This window comes from Amphiura filiformis, chromosome 11 (assembly GCF_039555335.1).
Source record: "Amphiura filiformis chromosome 11, Afil_fr2py, whole genome shotgun sequence".
Lineage (NCBI taxonomy): Eukaryota > Metazoa > Echinodermata > Ophiuroidea > Amphilepidida > Amphiuridae > Amphiura > Amphiura filiformis.
Window position 1 is genome coordinate 17621202 of NC_092638.1, and position 21890 is coordinate 17643091.

At 38.6% G+C, this 21890-nt stretch overlaps 2 protein-coding genes across 2 annotated transcripts; one reads left to right on the forward strand and one right to left on the reverse strand.

Annotated features, from left to right (window-relative positions):
- Positions 1-45: 45 nt before the first annotated feature.
- Positions 46-21335, reverse strand: LOC140164472 (uncharacterized). The gene is made up of 2 exons (XM_072187752.1): positions 21227-21335; positions 46-1142 (listed from the first exon to the last, which is right to left on the reverse strand). Exon 2 carries the CDS (start codon positions 1140-1142, stop codon positions 222-224), a length of 921 nt encoding a protein of 306 aa, XP_072043853.1. The 5' UTR covers positions 21227-21335; the 3' UTR covers positions 46-221.
- On the forward strand, positions 2990-15305 carry LOC140164471 (ferroptosis suppressor protein 1-like). The gene is made up of 7 exons (XM_072187751.1): positions 2990-3165; positions 6153-6344; positions 9683-9920; positions 10610-10814; positions 11670-11819; positions 13345-13548; positions 13906-15305. Exons 3-7 carry the CDS (start codon positions 9897-9899, stop codon positions 14073-14075), a joined length of 753 nt encoding a protein of 250 aa, XP_072043852.1. The 5' UTR covers positions 2990-3165; positions 6153-6344; positions 9683-9896; the 3' UTR covers positions 14076-15305.
- Positions 21336-21890: the final 555 nt, after the last annotated feature.

A 21890-nucleotide genomic window follows, 5' to 3' on the forward strand; every position in this document is an offset into this window, starting at 1 on the left:
TTGCAAATGTATAGTCTACAAATCATATACTTTGAAAACTTGCTAAGTTGCTTGATTTACTGTTGTTAATGAGTTATATACGTTTTACAAACGTTTGTCTTTGTGTCATAGATCAATAATAATTGTTGATTTCTTGTTGAAGACGGCTTTATCATGATTATGGCGACTGTATTTAAAGACGGGATGATTGAGAATATTCACAATTTTAATTAAACATTTTTCTATGGTTTTATACGCATATCATAAAGTTTTTTGTAAAACGGCTCTTGAAATTTCGCAAACTCTATGACATCAGCTGGTATCTCATTCTCAGGGGGCAAAAGCTTTGACGGTAGGAACTTGGTACTCGCAAACGCGGCTGCGTAATAGCCAATTATGCGATCTCCTTGCAGCATCATCTTGGATACCAACCAGTTCTTCTTGACGCACTCATTGCCAGCAGGCCACTCCAGAAGGCTATCATTGTATGGTATGCCAACTGCGTCACAATATTGACGAACGATTGAAGCAGGGTGGTTCTGGAGATCATCAGCGTCGATGATGATCGGATCTCCAGTTTGTTCTTTATTCTCTTTCAAATATTCTATCAGCTGCAGTAGAGGCTGGTAACATTCTTTGAACAGCGGCGGACACATCCGCATGCTGAACTGCTGACCTTTAGGCGGAGGAAACATTATTTCCGCATTCTTCCTCAGTGATATGGTCATCTTCGTTGGATTCCGTATGATGAAGGTATGCTTGTACCCTTTTGGAATCATATGAAACTGTCCTCGGATACCATAGATGAGATCTTTTGCGAACACAACTTTCTTTCCTGGAAACTGTCCTTCAAGGAGATTCTTCACCCAAGCAGTGGTGCAGATCGAGTCATCCCAACCGGCTTCTTGAAGATTTCCACTCAGTTCTTGTCGTTCTGCAGTAGCCATAAATTTTTTAAAGCTTTCTTGTACTTCTGGTCCAAGTTCAGGTGTGAGTTGTTTCATTAGCTCATGGTTATTTGCTGCTGCACTCTGATACGGTTCGTTGATTATCTGGATGTCATCTACGTAGCTCATACATTTCTGGAATACGGTGGAAAGGCATCTGGGAGGCGACCATAACATCACTCTCACTTGATTTGTACTGCTGCTCTCGGCTGCCATCTTAAACGAAAATTAATGAACTCTGTAAATGAATGAAATAAGCAGAGTACTTTAATTAATGCTTTTTTGTCCTGATGGGACCGGACTCAATCGAAATTCTCAAGCCATGCATGCATGGAAGCACTCAACTTTAGAAGTGACGGGTATATGCCTACCGGCATCGCGAAGTAGGGGCTTATCGGTACAAAGCGTTGTTAAAAAAAAAAAAGGGGGAGGGGTCATTGGGTACAAACATAATGAATAAGTTAAGGGGGGTCATTGGGTATAATAGTTTCGCAATAGAAGCGCAATGAGTATAAAGTGTCTTGCCCTAGGACACAACACGTTGGTACAAGTGGGGTTCAAACTCACAACCTATGGATTATCAGTCGGACACCTTATCCACTCGGCCACACGCGCCTTATCCCGGCCTCCATGCATCCCCCCATCAAGGTCGGTTCCCCCCACCCCCAATGAGATGGCCCACGCTACTGAAAACATCTTTGCTCCCCCCTGCCAAAACATCCTCCCCCCTCATTTGACGTTTAAAAATGCAAGATTGTGGAGTATCTTATCATACAATGCGAGCGGTACACATAATTAAAGGATGTGCAATAATTATTATGTGTAGGCTACCCACGGGGTGGTGAATTCTCAAAATGGTCTGCCAAAAATCGCTTGACCCCCTTTCGATCTGCCAAACAAATGCTTGCCCCCCCTCCTTTGCCTGCAATGCCAAAAATCTCCCCCCCCCCATAATTCACCACCCCGGGGTACACATAATTATTGCACCACCCCTAAACTTGTGCCATTGTCCTCAATTGATGGTGCAATAATTATGTGTACCCTGGGTGGTGAATTCTCAAAATGGTCTGCCAAAATCGCTTCCCCCCTTTGGCCGTGCCAAAAATCTTGCCCCCCTTTTGACGTGCCAAAAACCTTCGACTCCCTTTTGATGTGCCAAAAAATCTTTGCCCCCCCCCCTCTTACACATGCAAGATTTGGGGAACCCAGACCTTAAAATTTCAGATCTAGGAATTTTGCATAGGCCTATTTGAAATTTTTTTTTACCAATTTGACTAATTTTAAAATTTTAAAAGGCCAGGAGCGAGTTGTTTCATTAGCTCAGGGTTATTTGCTCCAGCCATCTACGTAGCTCATACATTTCTGGAACACGGTGGAAAGACATCTGGGAGGCGACCATAACATCACCATTGCCTCCCTTTTGATGTGCCAAAAATCTTTGCGCACCCTCCCCCATCTCTTACACATATGCAAGATTTTGGGGAACCCAGACCTTAAAATTTCAGATCTAGGAAATTTTGCATATTTGAACGTGTTCCTATTAAGAACTTGCCCAAAATATCTGTGCCAAAACTCGCCCCCCCCCCTTTCGACCTGTCAATAATCGCTTGACCCCCCTTTTGACCTGCCAAAAAAATGCTTTCCCCTTTTTTTGGCCTGCCAAAAATCTTTGCCCCCCTATATAGGCTACTAGTAATTCACCACCCCGGGGTACACATAATTATTGCACCACCCTAAACATTACAATATGTCAAAATCAGGTTTTAAATTTTTTTACCACTTTGACCAATTAAAATTTTTTAAAAGGCCGAAATCTGACCGAGCAATCTCAGTGACATCTTATGGCGAGGTTCCACTGCATTGACATTCAACCTGTGAATAAAAGCTGATTTACCAGCATGACAAGTCAATTGGGTCAAATTATTCCTCTGCATTGTGCTTGCTATGAGATAGCGTAGTTCAATGCCGAGAAGAAAATATACATGTATACGTAAATACGTGTAGCTAAAAAATTTGCACTGTCATTGTTTGTGGGTGTGTGTTCTTCATTTTTACGCACTAAATGATATTTGCTTATTCATGATTTCTCCAATTCACATTAGGCCGAGTTATATAATAGTTGTTACGAACAGATAATAATAATATCAATAATATTAATATAATTATAAAGCATTTCACCAAGGCCAGTTGGCAAAACAGCGGGCAAAGCAGTCACAGTTTTATAGCTTTTTGTGCAAAGGTAAGAAGCTTCTATATTTCTTGTATTATTGTATATAAATTATGCATGGATGCTACACTTACTACTCGTTTATAGCGCAACCGTAAAATCGCAGCTAACGGCGCGGCGGAAGCATTACATTTTAGGGGGGGGGTGCAATTGCAAATGTATACATAGTGGTACATGTCAGTATAAAGGGCAATTTTTGCTTACGACCATGTGATCATAAATCGACATCGATATCAATTAGACCACAGACTGACTGTTTGCAGCAACGAAACGGACCACGGTGTAGTATGCACTAGACGGTCTATTTGAATACAAGTATCGGTGACAAGAACTGTCTTAAAAAGACAACGCCTTGGGTAGTGATGATGTATTGTGAGTTTTTATTATTTTATTTTTAACTAATTCATTATTGGGAGGGGGCATGCTCTCTAAATATTTTTGTTTATGTTCCTCTTATCATTCTTGACAAGATAGCTGATTATCTTTATTTATTTGGCCCCTTAAGGGGCTGTGCAATAATTATGAGCCCTGGGGAGGGTGAAATGGGGGAGAAATTTTGGCGAGCCGAAGGGGGGGAGGCAAGCAGTTTTTGGCCAGCCGAGGGGGGGGGGCAAGCGATTTTTGGCACACATTCATGGGCGCCTTTTAAAAAACGCTAGGCTAAAAAGGCAGTACAGAAATGCTTTAATATGCACATTTTCCTACTCTCTGCGCTCGCAACATATATCTAGACCATTTAAAGGTGGTTTTTATTGGGGGGGGGGTTCATAATTATTGCACAGCCCCTAAGTATTTTCTTTATAGGGCCTATCGGGGGAAATAAGGAGAGTAGAAACTCCGGACTTACCTGCCTGTGCATGTGCGGGGACTTGAACCCGCAGTCCTCTCGCTTGCGGAGCGAGCGCTCTAACCACTTAGCTACACAGACTGTCCCTGATAACCATATCCCTGTGCCTAAACAGGACTCAAGTCTGGTACTTATGGACATGGTAAACAGTACAAACAGCACATACATGCCAGTGTACGAGATCAATAATAGTATGCATAAAAACTCCGGATATACATATACCTGCCTGTGGAGACTTGAACGCCAGACCTCTCGCTCGCGGGGCGAGCGCTCTATTTTCTTTATTTTTGTTTTAAGTGTATATGGGTGATTCTCTGAAAAGAGTAACTTTTAAGTCCCGCGACTTTTGGCGCTCATAAAAGTTTTAAAAGCGGATTTTTTTTTTTTTTTTGGCTTAGTCATGGACTTTTGTATGTATAAAAATAGTTAAGAACATCCAAGTAGGGAAAAATTTATTTCTTGGTGTCAAAAAATTCTTCAATATCTGACGACCCCCCTGAAAACCCCATGTCCCGATGTCACGCACCGAATTTTAGTGATTTTGTAGTATTTTTGTGAGCAAGTGTGGGAAGTGAAAATTACCACTGACTGGGGTAAATATCATGTCTAAGAAGGTTTAAATGCTTAAAACCACTTCTAAAGTCAATATTATGGAATAATTCAAAAATTTGTGTCAAAAAATGGTTGTCCCTTGGTTTTGCATCATTGCCGTCACATTGTCATCAAAACGACTGGAGGTGAAGACCAAATATCAGAGGTCAATAATTTGACCCTGTACGCTGCCTTTACAGACGACGAAAACATCAACCCGGAATAGGTGCACATTGGCACTCTTTTCCTGCCAATTTTGAGGGTATCTTCAAGTATACACGTGCGTACCTTTATTCAACATCATCTCCAAACGTTTCTGATCAATTTGATATAAGTCTTATTGTTGAAATTTTCCGGAAAATAATGATGGTTGAATATGTCCCACAAGCTGTTGTGGTGATATGTAACACGTGGGTAAGATTAACCCTGCTATTAATCGTAAGCAATGTCTGAACCATCATCTCCGCTACATCAGTTGGCGTCACAATTTGCCGTGGCGGAGATGATTCTCTATAGGAATTCGTGTAGAAATATCATCTCCGTCACATCACCATCATCTCCATCACATCACCGGATCTTGAGATACAGCGAAGTCCAGTTTAGTTTATCAGAAAATGCTTACCAATTCTAGACCTTCTCATCTGTATGAATTTAATTTTCAAGTAGTGTGAAAACATTACTGAAATCAAATGTCTGTGACGGAGATGATTCTCTATAGGAATTTGTGTAGAAATATCATCTCCGTCACATCACTATCATCTCCATCACAGCATTGTCATCTCCATCACAATTGTTGTTGACCTTTATTTGACCTTTGACCCAGACAACATGGAATTTACTATTTGGAAATGTAATTGATATTGTATGTGTTTACTATGTCAATAGAAATTTATTTAGTTATTTCAAGCAAAATTATGAATATACTTAAGTTTGTATAAAAAAATACTAACAGACATGACATTTTCCGTACAGCCTGCCTCTCATTGTCCCAACTAAATGACGAAAGTACAAAATCATATTTTTTTAAATGAAAAAAGCAAACATGAATCAAGCAACTTACAAGTTATCCATAAAACTCATAATTAAGAGTTTTAACAATTAGTTTGTCCTTATTTCCTTTTTGGCCTAAATGTGACGGAGATGATGCTCACCTGGCACAACCTGCAGATTACGCCCTCTATAATATAGAGGGCGCCCTAAAGATTGCGCCAAATATTGTTTTCATGCACTAGAGACTTACATCCTTACAGATATGTAAAGGAAACATTTTTATAATCATTTTCAAATTCATATTTGCCTATCTTCAAATAGTACACCTTTTCAGAGAAATACCCATATATCATCATGGCATATCAATGGCCTCCCCTCTCTTCTTGCTCACTGCGGGACAGATAATTATTGCACATCCCCAAGTGGATGAGTCATAAACGATGTAGCCTGTGACAGTTGAAGTCGAAGAGGAATTTATTCTTCATTATTATTCAAATGTTGATTATGAATGTCAAAAGGATACATTTTTATAATTTTATTTTATGCTTTAATTTAATTCTTTGATCAATAGGTTGCGAATGATCATTTGAAATGGGAGGATCTAGTTCAAATTTGCGAGACAAACACGTGGTGATTGTAGGAGGAGGATACGCAGGCACTGACCTGGCCAACCATTTAAAAGGGAAATGCAAGTTCACGTTGATTGATCCTAAAGACAGTTTTCATCATTCTGTTGGAGCACTCAGAGCTGTTGTGGAAAAGGGTATGTACATAATGATGGTTAGGCCTACTACAGGAAGTTTAGTAGCAGTGTTGTAGTCGAGTCCTCATCATCCGAGTCCGAGTCCGAGTCCGAGTCCTTGGTGTCCGAGTCCAAGTCCGAGTCCGAGTCCCTGCCAATTTATGATGTCCGAGTCCGAGTCCGAGTCCGAGTCCTCAATGTTCGAGTCCGAGTCCTGAGTCCTTATGTATCAAATTCAAGCCCCGGGGTTTTCACCAATACTTTGTCAACGTAGGCCTATACTTAACCAGCATTTTAGTTCTATATTATTTTTTTCCATGGCATAATATGTAAACGTTTCCGTACTGTTTTCTATAAGCCTTTTAAAGCGCTTTATTTGAAAGGTGCCCCATAATGCCTAAAATTGCTTGTTCCCCCTCTCGGTTTGCCAAAATGGCTTCCACCTCCCTTTCGATCGGCCAAAAATTCTTACCCACAATTTTACCTTCCCCCAATACTCATAATTTTTGCTCAGCCCCTTGGTAGCATACCTTGGAAACAGAATAATCACAGTAACTTATTAGGTTTGTGTTTTAAAGAGGCAAAAGATGCATTATGACAATAAATATATGACGTCAGTACCCGGGGTCAGTACCAAACTTCAGGTGCCAAACGAAGGGGTGTTGGATCTGGCTGTAGGCCTAAGCAGTAGGTCTATTATTCCGGGGGTGGGGTGGGGGTGGTCACTCACATGTGAAGGTGGTACTGGTATGTGCGGCGGTCAAGCAAGGGTCTTGTTCAGGCTCTCCGGCAGTTCCTTAAGACCCACATTTGCATCATGCTCCAGTTCATTGAGCCTAACACTCTGAAAATGGTAGCTCTTTAGCTCAAATTTGAAACATTTTGAAATTTCACCCAATTTTAGTTCACAGACCTCCACAAAAATGTTGAAATTTCAGTTCATCAAGCCCCTATTTTGACCACAAAGTTCGGCACAAGTTCAACACACCCCTACCAAAATGTATCTTTCTAGACTTGTGTCTAACAAAGCAGTCATGTCAAAACAAATGATTATGATTAAAATCCATTTATATATAAAGATATAACTGAAAGCAATCTTGCTTTTTAGTTGTACTTTTATTTACAAACTGAATTTATTTGCATGCAAAATTACTTAAATTAATCACGTGATGTGATCATTGATCAAGCAAGGAAAATGAAAGACCTAAAAAGACCCTTTTTTGCTGGACTCGAGGAGGACTCGGAGCCGAGTCCCCGAGTCCTTGGGGTCCGAGTCCGAGTCCGAGTCCGAGTCATTAGCTCCCGAGTCCAAGTCCGAGTCCGAGTCCTTGAAAAAAGGACTCAAGTCCGGACTCGAGTCCGAGTCCGAGTCCCGAGTCCTCCAACACTGTTTAGTAGCCTAAGTGAGTGAGTGCAGTGGCGTAACTAGCGTTGGTAGCGCCCGGGCAAGAAAAAAAATCGTTCTCCCCATCATGGACACAGCATGTAGGCCTACAGGTGGGAAACTTATAAAGCCTTGTGATCTTCTTTAAAGAACCCAAATTATTCCTCTTGCTTGTCAACTTCCCAGATCATGCTCCCCTCTGCCTCGCCATAAGAACTTCGAATTCTGTTAGAGATGGCGCTCTGTCATTTCCTCTTCTTGTCCGGGAGATTCATTTAATAAGTTTTACGGTATAAAATCTGACATTGATTCATTGAATACACCTAGTGGGCGAACTTCGCTATTCCGAAGGTTCGCTATTCCGAAGGTTCGCTATAGACCTTTTTCCCTCTATCCCACAATGCACTATTCCAGGGGGGTATGACGTAGTTCATCAACCTCATAGATCGTGTGCATCCGATGGTCTTTGCCAGGCCTTTGCAATTATTTTGTCTTAATATGGGCATACTGATTCCATATATGCGGATTATCGTAAAGGCCATCGATGTTACTAATTATGCAATTATTGAATACACGAGTGATGCAGTTACGGAGCGATGCAGAACATCTGTGTAAGAGATTTTGTGTTCGTTTTATTTCCAACTCCGAAAAAAAAAGTGAAACGGACGCCGTTAAATATCACTGCGTGTCCCGTCATCAGTTTTTCACCATTAGGTCTATAAAATGTATGCAAAGTTAGGTTTCAATAACAGGAAACTTTTTTGGGTGAATACACCATGTCCATAAGGCATAGAAATGTTGTTTTTGCCCCGAAAGGTATTAGTGAGCGTGGCGCCATTATCATCATTATCGGGGATTCCTTTTTGTGATGAAGGCACCAGTCGAAATGTCCGTATTCCAGAATGTGATGAACATAACTCTGTACTCCCCCGGGGAGATGATGTATTTTGCGACACTCATACCCCCCTGGAATAGTGCATGATGGGAAAGAGGGAAAAAGGTCTATTCCGAAGGTTCACTATTCCGAAAATTAAAAAGGTTCTCTATTACGAAGGTTCTCTATTCCGAAAACAGAAAAGGTTCTCTATTCCGAATATGAAAAAGGGTTCTCTATTCCGAATATGAAAAAATGGGTTCTCTTTTCCGAAAACGAAAGAAGGTTCTTTATTCCGATATAAGCCACCGTGTTCTCTACTCTGAAAATGAAAACAGGTTCTATATTCCGAATATGAAAAAAATGGTTCTCCATTCCGAAATCTGGGGCCCGTGACCTTTGACCTCTGGGGCCAAGATGGGCAAAGGATAAATCTACGGGGTATGGCCCGTTAGTGTACCACATATGGGCTCTGGGGCCTTTGTAGTTTTAGCGCTAGCCTTGACAGAATGGTGTGTTTGATGACGGAGGAAAAGGCCCTAAAAGAAACCAAGTAAAGTTTTTCGGTTAGCCATGGTGTTACGAATTCCACTGCATATAATATATTCGGAATAGAGAACCTTTTATCATATTCGGAGTAGAGAACACGGTGAATTGTTTCGGAATAAAGAACCTTTATTCGTTTTCGGAATAGAGAACCCATATTTGAATATTCGGAATAGAGAACCTTTTTTCATATTCGGAATAGAGAACCTTTCTGTTTTCGGAATAGAGGACCTGTTTGTATTTTGGGAATTTTCGGAATAGAGAACCTTTCTGTTTTCGGAATAGAGGACCTGTTTGTATTTTGGGAATTTTCGGAATAGAGAACCTTCGGAAAAGAGAACCGTTTTTTCGGAATAGCGAACCTTTAATTACATTCGGAATAGCGAATGGTAAAATTCCACGTTCGGAAAAGCGAACCTTCGGATTAGCGAATCTTCGGAATGGCGGACCTTCGGAGTAGCGAGAGGACCCCCACCTCAGTGGGCGCGGGGCGGGGCGGGATGTTATTTTTACATAATTATAGCCTATTGTTTTGGTTTTTTTCTGTCTTTGAAGGGTACGGTAATATGACTTTTATACCATATGCACCGACATATGGCGAGAGCTTTAAGCAAGGCAAAGTGGTTAGTATTGATGCAACAGCCAAGAAAGTAGTACTCGAGACGGGGACGAAATCAGTTACGACTATTTAGTATTGGCTACTGGAACTTCCGGTCCTTTTCCCGCCAAAGTCGATCTTTCTGTGACAGATGCATCGCAAGCCATAGAGATGTACAATAGTTATGTTGACAAGGTATATAATTATGCTTCCTCATTCTTTATCATCAGTGGCGGCGCCAGGAATTTTTTCGGGGGGGGGGGGCATTAGTGGGAAAAGTGAATTTCAGGGGGGTGGGGCAAAATCAACAAATTTTACACAAAATTTTGGGGTTTTTTCTGGGGGGCAGGGGGGCAAGAGTTCTGTTTATCATCAGGAAGCTGTTTATCATCACGTTTTATCATGATGCTACATAATATTTTCCTTTATCATATTATAATAGTTATAAGCCTATCGAGGTCCCGGATTGGCGGACAGGCGCGTGCGAAGCGCGGGTACCACGGAAGCCCCGAATCAACGAATACAGGAATAATTTGTGACCAAATTATGTATCTGAGGCTTTCATTTTTAAAACATACATGTTATGAAACTTCTGCAAATGTTTTTAGTCCTCTCCTACCATTACGTCATTAATTCTTAGAAAAGAAAAAGGTAGAAAAAGAAAGTGTATGCCTAACTTTTGGACACCTTCCGGAAGCAAGGTTCCTGCAGAAAGCAATGGTTCTTTGTAATGTTCAAGAGCCCAAGGCGGTTCCTCATAGAACCAAAGAGTGCATTTCCCCCAGAGTGCTGCCACTGTTTTTAAATTATTTATTATGATTTATGAAACATGATCTTCATCCATGGCGTTGTCTTTTTAAAGACATTTCTTGTTTCTGTATCAGATCAACGCTGCCAAAGACATCGTCATCATCGGTGGAGGCCCTGTTGGTGTAGAATTGGCTGGTGAAATCGCAACTGACACAAAAGACAAAAAGATAACACTTATTCATTCAAAATCTGCTCTAATTGATAATGGAACCTTCAACGACAAGTTCAAAAGAAGGCTCCGTGAAGGACTCGAAACACTGGGAGTGGAAATTCTGTTCGGTAAGTAATATACACTCCAAAATAGTACTGACTGAAACATTTAAACCTATTTTGCACTTATATGACAATTTCTACTTTTTGCACCATTGTTATGACCATTGGTGTACATAAATGCCATGTGAAAGACTTTTAAAGCCTGAAGGGCTTTAGTTACAGTAAAATTTAACATTTATAATAAAATCGGAGATCTCCGGGTTTATTCTGAACTCACTGATCGAGTGCTGAATAAATACATCGTCATCGCGTGCGTGTGTACATTAAATCAGTGACGTACCGTATAAACTGTATGCATATCGCTATTCGTCTTACGTCTTGTTTGTACATCACATCAGCTGCGTGCAGCTCTGCCAATGATATTAATAAGCCTAAGTGAAGTTATAGTGAAAAGTAGATGTGTAGGGATTAACAAAAAGAGAAATATGCAAGAAATAATAAGAAGGCAACAAGGCCATATAAAAGGCTACAAGGCCCTATCCTCACATTATATCCCAAATGTTCAGTGTCACAAAGCCCTATGTGCAAATTTATTATCATTTTGGAGTGTTTTTATTTTATTTTATTAAATTGTCAATGCCAATGGTGAAAAACGTAAGTCACAATCCTATGTGCATTTGTAAATTAAAATAATGAGTTATATACATGAAATATGATGGTTGGATTTAATTTAATTTATTTTTTTAGTAAGTTTTATTCCTTGTCAAAAACTTCAACGTCGATTTGCTCAAAATGGCCGAAACTTGTATAGGCCTTGTGGCACTATTAAGCCCTCGATATCTGGTAAGACTCGGGGGAAAAGAACTTATAGGATATCGAAGTTATATTTCATCATGCACTACAAACATCTCTCGTCCACAGAACACAAAGTTACCAACCTGGACGAACTCCCAACGGACGGGTCTGCGAGATGCACCGTACAGACGGACAAGGGGTCGACGGTGGAAGCTGATATAGTTTTTGTTTGTATCGGTCTAAAGACAAACTCATCAGCTTATTCCGAAGCATTCAGTAAGAGCATATAAAATTATATAAGTTTAGCACTGTATACTACTGGGATACTACTTAACGCGGCTGTGTACTCAAGACGTTGTTTCTTTCGCAAAATTGAGCTTTTTTGATATTTGTTACTTTGTTATGTTTTTTATAAATACAAGGAAAGAAAATCCAGATTTATAAACTCCAACTGCGCTATTTTATGGATTTTATTTCACTATTTCATTCGTGTTTGCAATTTTAAAAGAGAGAAAATCTTTGTTGTATCAGCGGGGTGACACGCGCGCAACAACGCATCGCGCTGCGTATCGCGAAATTTGTTAACGCACAGATACGCTACGCATACGCGACGCTTATCTGCATGCGTGGCGCATCCTTTGGAAACACTAATTTCAAGTGGTCAAATGGCTCCGTTTTAGCTGATAAAATGTGGGTTTTTCAAGTTCTTTTCCTCGATTTGAATATCAAGTTATGAATGGATTTCGCTCAAACTTCTCAACGGGCTGTGGATTTACCCGATGTTCACATAATATAAGGTAGAAAAACGAAAACTGCCGCATCCTCCTGTGAGATTCGATGAAAGGGCAAAATGTGACCACTTTAAACTTTAACGGCCATTATTTCAATGTTCATTTTCTCGGTAAAATGACGATTTAGGTACACGATAACTCAATAAATACAGCATCTATAGGTAAGCAAATATGATAATCGTAAAAAGCATGATCGACTCAAGAAACGGTTTTCTCATTTTTTTATATTTTGGTCTATTTCCGATTTTAGGCATTTTGTGCAAATAGGCGTTTGTGAATTTTTAAAAGTTCAATTTGATGCCTTATATGGTCAATATCTCAAAAACTAAGGCCAATATCAAAAAATAAAAAACCGTTTTTGGAATGGAGCCTCAAGATTGAGCTAAAAACAAAATAAAATATTTTGGAAAGAGTGTTTTTTGTTATGATGTACCTAACAAATATTGTCAAAAACTCACTTTTTTGTGATTTTCTTCATAATTGTTGTTTTTACCCCAAATCTGTATTTATATTAAGATTTATTGATGTCTTGCCTTTATAAAAATGTATACTTTTATATGTCTTGCGCGAATAATTACAAAGTTATTGCACTTTTACTACATGCATGTCTGAGAGTACACAGCCACCTTAAGGGCTCGGTCACCCATAAGGGTGAAAATAAGAGAGCTTGAACCAGGGGCCGTCACCTACCTTTGCACTATAGGAGGAAAAGCCGACCACCATATGAAAATTTTGACCTTTCGTATTGCAGATATACACGAATTTTCTTAAAACTTTATGTCTTTGTATACTGTTTGAGTATTATTAATAATAATTAACAAAAAAATGACAAATGGAGACAAAAATTTGGCTTTGCCCCAGTAAAATCCTGGCTACGTTAGCCTACTGAACGACTGAATCTGCAAAAAAGGTACACACAAACATTTATTCCTTCGAGTAATGGTGCATGGGATGAGGCTGTGGATCACGAAGTGCTCGTTTAAATAAGTTCATTTTGTTTTCTTTAAAAGGTGGCAAACTTGATGAAATCGGATGCCTGAAAGTTGACGAATTCCTGCATGTTGAAGGTTACACAGATGTCTTTGCTATCGGTGACTGTTCTGCTGCAGATGGTCAGGCCAAGATGGCATTCAAGGCTGGCACTCATGTTGAAGTTGTTGTTAAAAATCTCCAACTCCAGGCAGACGAGAAGGATCTTAAAGCGTACAAACCACGTAAGTTATCTGTAAATCTTTAGAATTTGCTAGCTATACTCTAGAAAGGAAGTAAGAGTAAAGGACCATTCCTGATGGAAATAAATTCCACTTAGACCAGGTCAAACTTTAAACCCGGTCTAACTCTTTTGTGCATATATACGGACCTAATTGTTAAAACTTATGTAAACCATGGAAGATAGAGATCCCTTCCTTCCATGTGAAGGCCCTGATAACTATATAAGTTTTACAGGAATTGCAATGACACCTTGTTATATACTTTAAAAAGTGTACTTCAAAAAAACTTTGCGCCGATTGCCAGACTGTATATACGTTAGGTCTACTAAGTTAAACCCATTGTGCTTTTATCTTCTGCAGCTTCCAACATAATGTTTGTACCTCTTGGTCGTAATGGTGGAGTCGCTCAGATCGGCAATATGGTGGTTGGAAACTTTATAACAAAAACAGCGAAAAGTAAAGGACTTTTTACATCTAGATTCTGGGATGCTATGGGACAGAAAATGCCAACGAACTCTAAGAAGAAATAAGCACAATACGGACGAGATAATGGGATAAGCATGCCGGATGCAAGGTCCACACCCTCTCCTCTCCCCTCAGTTCGCCAGGCTTCTCCTTTCTTGCAGAGAAGATCTTCTCTGTTTCTTGCCATGCGCCAATCAGCATCGGATAGGAAAATAGTCTAATAATCAGAAATGAGGAACAAAGATGTGCCCCAAATTGTTTGGTCCCTCGACCTGCACAAATTTGCTCGCCCACTTGTAAAAAGAGATTGCCCATGCTTTTTGGCATGCCAACAATTTCTTGCCTGTTGCCACTAGGCAATTTCAGCCCGCATTGTACAAAATGTAATTATAGGATAGGCCTACCATTATTATATGTGTACATGCATATTTATTAGGAATAAATTCCTTCACTTATGGAATAAAGCAAATAACCAAGCAAACACACACCATTTTTAAAAAGTTTTCAGGGATCTGGAATGAGCGTTTCGACAGTATTTTTTGTGGGACATGAGAGCACATCAGATATATCGAATTGCATTCTATATACGAAGAATGTCTTTCCGATATCAAATAATTTTCATTTTTTGAAATTCACAATATAATACAAATTTTATGACAAATTATTAAAATTCGATATTTTTCACATTTTTGATATATAACAGTCCTCGAAGTAAATTTTATAAATCTAATGACATAATCTTAAAGTGTATGTAGCTGTGAGGAAAAGCCGACGATCAATTGAAAATTTTGACCATTCATATTGAAGATATGGATTTTTTTCCCAAAAAGACCTAATTTTTTTGGGTGTTTGATTGTTGGCTTTTTATCCCACCTACATACACTTTAAGTATAAATCATCAGATTTTTAAAGTTTCCTTCGAGTACTGTTAAATATCAAAAATATCAATTTTTAATCATTTGCCATAAAATGTGTATTACATTGCGAATTTCAATGATTTCAATGTCATATATACTTCTTACTTTATTATTTGCTCGCCTTTTAAAATATATCTTTCATCATAACATAGGCCAAAATAAATTACAGAAAACTTAAATGTAAGTCTCTTGTTGATTCGATAGCCTATTTAATATCCAGCTTATTGGTTGAAATGAAACGATCTATGAACGTTGTGATTTCGTTCCAAAATGCTCGTTTTGTGAATATTTTGCTTTGCCTAGCTACACGACCCGACAATATTTGGCCGATGAGGCCTATCATAAAACTCTCGTGAGGCAAACAAGGTAAGGCAAAGGGGCCTTAATGCCAATATTAGGCAGATGAAGCCTATAATACAGCATGTACAATGGGCCTACGTTATTAGAACGTTTTTATAACGTTTTGGTCTAACCATTCTGCCATCAGGTAACTCAATGTTTATCGAAAACGTTTTGAAAACGTGTATAAAACGTTTAACAAAAACTTTACCAAATCAAAACCAATTCAAAACGTTTTCAAAACCTTTTGTGTTTACCATAATCATTTTTGAGAATCCACCTTCCCTGGGTGCACATAATTATTGCACCACGCCTATATTCGCTTGTTATTTATTGTGTTTTCAGGACAATAGAGCTATTTTGAACTAAACTTAGTCACAATTTATGATTTTAAATACCCATAGAATGCCACATTTATTATAAAAGGGGACATTGAATTAGTTGTTAAATTTGGTGCAATATAAGTGTATTTAAGTAATTTTCTCATAATTAATTTAATTTCTTTGAAATTTCAGCTTCAATTTGCTTTTTATTTGAAAGAAATTGGGTTTAATAACAGTGTAAGTGTTTTTAAACAGTGTAAGTGTTATTAAAATAGGGCCTACGTCTAGCCGAAAAGATCCGAAATAGAAAATGGACTGGAAAAATGTACCGACGCGACGCGGCACATGCTCATTTTTATATGTTTTGATGAATCCAAGAGTGTGAAAATATGTGAAAATATTGGATACAAAACAGCTCAAAACATAATAAGGGGCTGTGCAATAATTATGAGCCATGTGGGAGGGTAAAATAGGGTGGGGGCAAGACATTTTTGGCGAGCCGAAAGGGGGGGGGGAGCAATTTTGGGCAAGCCGAGGGGGGGGTAAGCAAGCGATTTTTGGCACACATTCATGGGGCGCCTTTTTAATAAAACGCGCTAAAAAGGCTTAGGAAAACGCTACAGAAACGCTTAAATATGCAAATTTTCCTGCTCGCTGCGCTCGCAAAAAAGTATATAAACCATTTAAAATTTGTAAATTGGGATCCCCAAAATTTGGCATGTGCAAGGGGGGGGGGGATTTTTGGCGGGGCCGAGAAGGGGGGAGCGATTTTTGGCGAACCATTTGGAAATTCCCCCCGGGCTCATAATTATTGCACAGTCCCTAATAAAATTGGACTGCTTTACGCCAGAGGATGATTTAAGCACTACCCATCTCGCCACTGTGTTGACTTGCGGTTAGCATAGCTGTGTGAGTGGACATGAGATGATGACACCACTGCTCGCACACTGTATAGACGGTACGTGCATGGTTAAATTTAAATTTGGACTGATATATTTATCAATAAAAAGACATGTTGGTCGATTTCACTTTTTATGTTATCTACAGAAGGTGTGAATTATCCTTTATGCATAGATCACTTTTGTTCTGAAATCGACCAAGTAATAATGACACACACACAATTCTTAAACAACATCTTTTGCACATAATTCAATGAGATTTGAAAAGTAAAGTGGCAATTAAACTCTAGTGATAACACTTTTGCAGTGCATGATGGGGCTTCCTTAAATCATCCTCTGGCTTTACGTGGTACAACCAATATTTTATCACAATAATGTTCTGTGATTGGTCACGCTCAGGCCCGTAGCCAGGATTTATTTGGCGGGGGGTCAAAATTTGGACCTCTTTGGACTGGGGCGGCGGTTTGGACTTTTTGGACCAAAAAGGCATAAAAACTTGCTCGCTACGCTCGTTAATGGGACTTTTGGGGCCTTTGGCATGGGGGAGGTGCGTCGCTACGGGCCTGGTCGCGCTAGAAGTGTTTTTTTGTAGGCATATGTTTGGACGAGAGGTATTTTAAAACTCATAGCTCGACCAATACCCATATCAAAAAATGAGACCTTTTCGGATAACTTCCGGATAGTCTCCGGCCGGGTAGACAACGGCAAATTTCACATGCAAATTAAGCGGGTGACTACCCGATACATTTTTGGGAAACCATAGTGGATACCTTTCAGGTAATAGGTACCGGATGACTACCCGATGACTTTTTTGGGAAACTAGCGGGTAACCACCCGATGACTTTTTTGGGAACTAGCGGATAACTACCCGATAACTTTTCGGGGACCTAGCGGATAACCTTTGGTGACGATATACCTGGTGACCTCTTTGGAGACTTCCTGCTGACCTTTTGGGGAATGCAGAAATACAAATTCATGAGTATGCACAAATTTATTAGGCAATTTAGCTTATTATTTGAATTGTAGTTTTTGGAGAAATACAACTCTGCAGTCATGGCAGTTGAGCTTGTGCTATCTTAATTTGCTATAAGAAACTTAAAAGTGTATAATGTAATTGTAGTTATTGGACAAAAATATTCTTCTGATTTAATTTGGTTCACACCTTTATAAGGTGCAAACCTTAACCCTTTCAATTAATGTACAACCAAATTCATATGATATCAGCATATTATACATGTATTACTAAAATGTGCCCGGGAAAATGTGATCACATCACTGACACAGCCTATAATTTAACCTACCGTAGAAACCCGTCTATAAGGAATAGAAGCGACTGTGATGATAGCATATTTCACGCTAGCGCCCTCCACAATATTATATCATTATGGAATTTGAGCAAATCATTTACCGACACAAGCAGGTATACAATGTATTATTTTATCTTTATTTCGCATCTCACGAGCATAGCTCACTTGGCAAGGCATAAGACTTTGGTTCTTTAGATCGGAAGATGGTGAGTTCGAGCCTCATCACGGTCACACAAACTTTTATAAACAAAATATTGTTCAAACTTTTCATTTATATTTTCTTGCATTTTCTAAAGACTCCTTTCGTGATCATTTTTTTTCATATTTAGTTTAATTTATTCTATTGTTTTTCTTTTATTGTTTCTTTTCTTTGTCTTTTTTTCTTGTTTAATTTTATTTTTCTTTATTTTTCTTTGATTCATATAATATTGGCAGGATAAGGAGAGGAGGGAACTAAAGACCCATTCAGTGATTTGCTCATCCGGACGATCGTAAAAATCATCAAAATTCACCTTTGTCATTGTCATAGATGTGGTAACATAGCCTGCTAGTGGTTCAGCAGAAAACCGTGTGACACATAATATACATTTGGCTACATTTTATTATACGATAAATACGAATTTATTAAACATGGTAACAAATATTCTCTAGCAGATCGGTTATACGATGGAACTGGTAGGCATAGGCCTATTATAAATTCGGGATATTAAATATCTTCCTGACGAGACAGATCTGCGCATGTGGTCAAAGACGATTCCTTACTAGCCACAGACCGTCCGCTGGAATTAGTTGAATCGCTATGGCTGTTGGTCGGACCTCTCATCTCTCCACATCGATTGTGACCTATCCCCGACATTGCCCTTATGAACTCACATCCTCCTGTTTTATTCAATACGCTGGCGAAGTTACGTAATAATCGGATTAACTACCATAGCAATAGGTGAAAACAATTTTTGAATATACCGCGTTATACACTGATACGTTCAGGCGGTACCTCTTCATTGAACCATATCATGCTGCACCTGTAAGATCTTTGAAAAGACCAGTATTGTATTCAATCTATGATTGCAGACATACACAGTACAGGTGATGAGTGTAACCTGCTTGTAGCGCAGCGCGATATGTTCAAAATTGTTTTCACCTATTGCTATGGTAATTAATCCGATTAATTACGCAACTTCACCAGCGTATAATGGCCGAATAAATTCTGACCATCACTTGGCTTGTTGGATTCGTCTATACTACAATTCGCTGTCGAAGTGACGTAATAATCGCAATAACTACCATCAAGCAGATTGCACTAATCACCCGCGTATGTCACCAAACATAGATTGAATACCACTCTTTTCATAAATACTAATCTTACATGGCGAGTGATTAGCATTTCTTAATGCATAGGTGCCACGTGAACGATGAAGTGCAGGGCTATATATTCGAAATTGTATTCATCAATTGCTATGGTAGTTAATCCGATTAATTACGTCACATCGACAGCGAATAGCCTATAGTATGGGTTCAAGTGGAACAAAAAATAGTGTATGTCCATTGCTAGCTATGGTAATTAATCATGTTAGTGTTTACATCACTACTTCGGTGAAGACAAGAGAAGTGTGCCTTCTCTACCAACGCCTGTGATATAACAGGTGCAAGCGAAACAAAATTGAATGACCAGAATAGTTTCCTTTGTCAGATGAATTGATTGAAGTTTTTGAAGACACTCTATTCTTGATGGGACAATAGATTCAAATATGGAATAATTATTATTCCTCATCTATTTTTTTTATTGAAAAAACTGCAATTGTGGCAACAGAACAATATTTATTTTGATTTCATTTCAAGTAGAAACAAAATCGTGCTTAAGCCAAAAACGCACCCTACCTCAAGAATTGGGATGGCACAAAGGTGCAACATAGGTTTTATTGCAAAGACGAGGACAGACAAGTAGTTACAACACATCTGTCTAACCGTGGGTTTCGCTATTATTTAGAATAAATGCTTTTACTAGTTTCTATAAAACACAAAATAACTAAAAAAAAAAAAAAACAAAAAAAAACTAAAAAAAAAAAAAAAAAAAAAAAAAAAAGGCACCTAAAATTAAAAGTAGAAAGGTAGATTTGAAGAAAGATAAAAAAGAACATGTCAAAAAGTTAAAATTAAACGAGAATGAAAAAACGGAACCGGTGCCCGGACCATGCTCTCTTCAGCATGTCTTCAGTTCCAAAGTCTGACGCTCTATCAATTGAGCTATACGATCCTGATATACGAAACAGTCGTTATTATGTCAATACAATTGATTGGTGTTACAACATACTTAGATGGAATGCATAGCCACCCAGTGCCAGTATATATTTGCTCAAACTCCAAATACAACAAGCAACCAATTTTATTGAGGGCGTTTCTTGGGTATATCCTTGTAGACGGGGTTTTACGGTATATCAATTATAATTTATTTACAACAAATAGCTTAACATAAAGCTTATATCAGTTAATTGACACATTAAGCTGATGATTAGTAATTTAATTGACATTAATTTACTGTCAAAATCATGTATGATTTACAAAAGATATAAACTAAAGCATTCAAATGTGTCATATAGGTACATAGACACATAGTGTATAAAGACTGCACCAATACAAATCATTTCATACAAATTTTCCTACCTGCATTGTCATATGAAATCAAGCATTCAATGCTTTATAATTCCTACAGCATGTTCCAGATTAATTAGTAAACATCTTGTAATGTCCTACATGTAAATCCATACATTTTGGACCACAAATAACTTGAATATTCTGCACAAATATATTCCAACTGCCAACAGCTAGCTATTCCATTTTGAATTCATTCAGTGACCTTTGACCATATACCCACCCACACATTCTTAAGATGCTTAATGCTATTTTCAAGGTCAAATTAAAAGCGGATAACCACCGGGTAACTCCTGTAAAAGCTTGTAAAGAATCTAAGTTTCTGGGAACCTTCTGGGTAACTCATTTGAAATATTTGAGTTTTTGGGAGACTTCCGGATGGCTACCCGAAAACTTCTGGATAACTTAATTAGGTATCCGCAAGGTATCCGCTAGCAGGCACTTTCGGATAACTCTGGAAAAGGAACCCGAAAGGTTTCTGATGACCACCGAATGGTCATCGGGCGGTCACCGGGAAACTTTTCTTTTTGCTATGGGTATTATGGGATCAATCGATCCAATTTTATATCATTATGTTTTGATGGATCCAAAACATAATCATGAATGATAAAATTGGATGCTTTTATCCCAATATTTATTGGTCTCGCTTATATGAGTTTCAAAATATTTACGTCTCGTCCAATATTTTTAAAACTCATAGCTCACATGCGTGCATTGTTCGTGATCAAAAATTGCAATTTTTTAAATACTGAATATTATTCTATGTGTATTTGTGTACTCACTCTTTAATATGGTTGCGAGTCGCTACACATGACCCTGGAATCCTCATCGAAAGAAGTTACACAACACAGTCGCACACACAGTACAATATTTCCGACGAAGCAAAATAAACGCTGAGTTGACCTTTTTTCTTCGACATGTACTATTATTAGTCGAGGGCAAAAGGTGACAAAAATACAAAAAAAGTGGCTCTGTTGTGTACGGAATAATAAATGCGCCGCTATTACACGCGACTGCTATTTCATTTCTCGCAGCAACCAACGTCAGAGTCAAATCAAATCTAGGTTTCCCTAACAATGAATATATTCTTTGGATGGGGGGGTTGGGCTTGGCCCAAGAGGTTAGGGTGTCCCATCATAGCATAATTAAATTATTGTATTTCTCTTTCTTTTTCCCTCTTTTGCTCTTATTAAAAAGGTATTATTGATCATGATCAAATGTAGGCCCACTAGTGATTTATTCTATTTTGCACCCTAGCATATTGTGTTTCCTTTTTTTTTTATTCTTATGAACATGTTCTAGGACGTACGTACCGGTAGACTTGGTAGGACTATTTTGATATTAGAATAGTGATATTCCTAGGCCTAACAAATGTAGTCAAAAATCGCTATATTGGTATCAAAAACAATGATATAGGCTATAGTTACGTTTAGTATAGAACATTCA

Excerpts from the sequence above, each read along its gene's own strand:
- LOC140164472 (XM_072187752.1), bottom strand. The coding sequence starts at position 1,142 with ATGGCAGCCGAGAGCAGCAGTACAAATCAAGTGAGAGTGATGTTATGG.
- LOC140164471 (XM_072187751.1), top strand. The coding sequence starts at position 9,897 with ATGTACAATAGTTATGTTGACAAG. Across the intron at positions 9,921-10,609 it reads ACAATAGTTATGTTGACAAG|ATCAACGCTGCCAAAGACAT; the intron begins GTATATAATTAT and ends TTTCTGTATCAG. Across the intron at positions 10,815-11,669 it reads GGGAGTGGAAATTCTGTTCG|AACACAAAGTTACCAACCTG; the intron begins GTAAGTAATATA and ends TCTCGTCCACAG.